At 60.9% G+C, this 3,607-nt stretch overlaps 1 protein-coding gene across 1 annotated transcript; it reads right to left on the reverse strand.

Moving 5' to 3' along the window:
• Positions 1–5: 5 nt before the first annotated feature.
• On the reverse strand, positions 6–2,907 carry LOC114072744 (cathepsin S-like; the record flags this gene model as incomplete). Its single annotated transcript, XM_027910603.1, has 5 exons — positions 2,708–2,907; positions 2,209–2,331; positions 1,797–1,946; positions 1,034–1,258; positions 6–171 (listed from the first exon to the last, which is right to left on the reverse strand). Coding segments are annotated over exons 1-5 (790 nt in total), but the record flags the coding sequence as incomplete, so codon positions are not given.
• Between the last annotated feature and the right edge of the window lie 700 nt (positions 2,908–3,607).

The following is a 3,607-nucleotide window of genomic DNA, read 5'->3' on the forward strand; positions in this document are numbered from 1 at the left end:
CTCACCGGCGTGGTACAGGAAGAAGGTGGGCCGGGTGGCGTCGATGGCCACGGCCACGGGCCCGGCAGTGGCCACGGCGTCCCTGAGGGCGGCCTCGTCCCCCGAGGGCAGCTCCACGTAGCGGGAGCAGGAGGCGGCGCTGGCTGAGGCGTTGTAGCGGCACGTCCCGTTCTGCCGGGAATTCCGGGAATTATACCGGGAATGAGGGAACCCCCCCCTCAGGTTCTGGGGTTTACCCCCCTGCCCCACCTCGGGTGATTTTTTGGGATTGGTGGGTGAGCTGATCCCGGTGTTTTTACCCCCTAAAAAACAACCCCGACATTCCCAGCGTTTCCCTGGGGTTGGGTTTGCCCTCCCGACGCCAAGTGGAACCAGGACAAGGCTCCATCCTCATCCAAACATTTCCTTGGAGCTCCATCCTCATCCAAACATTTCCTTGGAGCTCCATCCTCATCCAAACCATTCCCTGGAGCTCCATCCTCATCCAAACCATTCCCTGGAGCTCCATCCTTATCCAAACCATTCCCTGGAGCTCCATCCTTATCCAAGCCCTTCCCTGGAGCTCCATTCTTATCCAACCCCTTCCCTGGAGCTTCATCCTTATCCAACCCATTCCCTGGAGCTCCACCTTTATCCAACCCATTCCCTGGAACTCCATCCTCATCCAACCCCTTCCCTGGAGCTCCATCCTCACCCTCCCCATCCACAGCCTCTTCCCATTCCCTCTGGACAGCGGGAACAGCAGCTTTTCCCCCCCACCTCTCCACACCTGGGGGGAGTCAAACCCCACATTTCCCTTGGGCCGAGTCTCTGCTCTGACCCACATTCCCTGGATTGTGTTTTCCGGAGCCTCCTGACCCACTTCTTCCCCTCCCCTCCGGCTCCTCGCCCAAGAAATGGCGCAACAGCCCGGCAGGGAATTCCAGCTCCCGCTCCAAACACTCCCAAACTTCCCCTTTGGAAGGCTTTGGAGCCAAAGGGAAGCGGGGCCCACAGGCAGGGGGGGGATTCCCGGGAATGCCGCCCTTCCCACCTGGGCCGTGTAGGGGTAGGACTGCTCGGACTCGATGCCGTGGTTGTCGATGATGTACTGGAAGGCCTCGGTCATGAAGCCCCCCGAGCAGCCCTTGTTCCCGTACATCCCGGAGCAATCCACCAGGTTCTGGGCGCTCAGGGACACCAAATTCCCGGTTTTCAGCTTCACCTGCGCTTCCAGCGCTCCCACCGCGCTGAAGGCCCAGCAGGAGCCACAGGCGCCCTGGGGGAGGCACGGGGAGGGGTCAGGGGGTGATCCCGGGGGATTCCTGGGGAGGGATCGGGATCAGGGAGAAGGTTTGGGGTCTGGGAGAAGATTCAGGATCTGGTGTAATCTGGAGAAGATTCAGGATCTGGGAATGGAGAAGGTTCAGGATCTGGAGAAGATTCAGGATCTGGAGAAGATTCAGGATCTGGAACTCCAGGGGAAGGTTCAGGATCTGGGAGAAGGTTCAGGATCTGGGAACTCCTGGAGAAGATTCAGGATCTGGGAATGGAGAAGGTTCAGGATCTGGAGAAGGTTCAGGATCTGGGAACTCCTGTAGAAGATTCAGGATCTGGGAACTCCAGGAGAAGGTTCAGGATCTGGGAACTCCAGGAGAAGGTTCAGGATCTGGGAACTCCAGGAGAAGGTTCAGGATCTGGGAACTCCAGGACAAGGTTCAGGATCTGGGAACTCTAGGACAAGGTTCAGGATCTGGGAACTCCAGGACAAGGTTCAGGATCTGGGAACTCCAGGAGGCTCCCCAGGAGGGGCTCACCTGGTTCTTGACCTCGGTGACACATCCCTTCTCCCGCCAATCCATCTCCTCCGGGACGTCCCCGAGGGGCCGGGGCGGGAATGCCGAGACCCCCCTGGGATGAGGGGCCACCCTCAGCCCCGTCAGCGAGGCCGCCACCTCCTCACTGGTCTGGGAAAAAAAAATTCCAGCTGGTGATTCCCACCCTCCAGGAATCCCTCCCGATTGGGGGATTGGGAATCCCGAGCTGGGAGAGCTGGGGAATCCTGAAATCCTTGGGTTTTTAGGGGTGATTTCCCCTGGGAAAATGGAGCTCCAATCCAGCTTCCCCCCACCCCTAAATCCCTGGAATCCCACCTCAGGGAGTTCTTTCCTGGTATCCCAGGAAACCCTCCCCCTCCCTGGGAATTCCGGAGGCAGCCCCTGCACCCACCATGTCCCCCAGGTGGTTCATTCCCAGGGTGTAGGAGTGGATTCCCAGGGAATGCTCCAGGTTGTGGAGCGTCACCAGCCGCAGGTTCTTCTCCCAGGTCGCCCGACGGAGCGAATCCTCCTCCTGGAATTCCAGAGGGGCTTCCTGAGGCCCTGGGACAGCCCCCTCCAAACCCCCCATCCTGCCAGGAGCCGGCCCAGTAAAGGGAATCCCAGTGGGATCATCCCTGGGGAGCACCTGGATCTTCCCCTGGGTGGGGGGGACACCCCTTGGAAAACCTGGGATACACCTGGAACAGGCCTGGGACACTTCCAGGGTACCCCTGGACCCCTGGGAAACCTCGGGACACCCCCAAGACGGGCCCAGAACACCCCTGGGACATTCCCAGGACACCCCTGGGACAACCCTGGACCCCCCAGAACATTCCCAGGACCCCCCTGGACCCCCCAAACATTCCCAGGACACCCCCAGCCGTCATTCCCGGGCCGTTTCTCCCCACCTGGTGCCGATATTCCTTGCCGTAGGTTTTTTTCCAGAGCTCCCAGTGCCGATCCAGGGCGGGGTCGGGATGTCCCAGAGCCACCCCCAGCAGGGCCAGGAAGGCGACGGGAGCCAAGGGCTCCATCCCGGGATGAGGAGCGGGATGGGAGGGCTGGGAGCAGGGAATGACCCCTGGGTGATGGATCCGGGAGCAGGGAATGACCCGGGAGCCGGGAATGACCCCTGGGTGACCGATCCCGGAGCCGGGAATGACCCCTGGGTGACCGATCCCGTCTGGACAAGGGAGGTGTCAACATCCCGACCCGCCCGGACACGCATCCCGAAATTCCCTGGATCCCCTGGGGGGGACAATCCCGGAGCCAACCCCTTTGTGGGAGCCGCCCCGCCCCGCGGGGGACCCTCCCGGGACAAACCTGTCCCTAAAATAAAAAATATAACACCCCCCCCGCGAATTCCCAGTTTTTCTCCCACCGTCCAGGTGGGAGAGTCGGGATAGGACGGATCCAAAGCCGCTTTTCCCGGAGTTTTTTTTGACTTCCTCAAAGCGCTCCGGGAGGGGGGAGGTGAAAACACCCCAAAACCCTCTCAAATTACCTCAAAAAAGCTGTGCCGGGGGTTGGTGGGGGGAAGGAGGGGAGGGGACTCCGAATTCCAGCCCCTCCCGGCAAAGGGGGATGAGGCTCCGGGATCGGCGGGATCGGCCGGGAATGTCCGGCAGAGGCACCACGGGAGAAAAATCACGAGCCAGGAAATGCGGGAAGGAGGAACCGAAAGCCCTGATTTCGGTTTCGCTGCCGGCGCCCCAAAAAACACGCGGGGGGGGAGGGGAAAAAGAGGGTGGAAGGTCCACCCTTCCAGGAGCCCAAAAATCCGGGATGAGGCTCCCAAGGAAAAGGGG

This window comes from Empidonax traillii, unplaced genomic scaffold, assembly GCF_003031625.1.
Source record: "Empidonax traillii isolate 1590-97213 ecotype Southwest subspecies unplaced genomic scaffold, ASM303162v1 scaffold3853:size10744, whole genome shotgun sequence".
Classification (NCBI taxonomy): domain Eukaryota; kingdom Metazoa; phylum Chordata; class Aves; order Passeriformes; family Tyrannidae; genus Empidonax; species Empidonax traillii.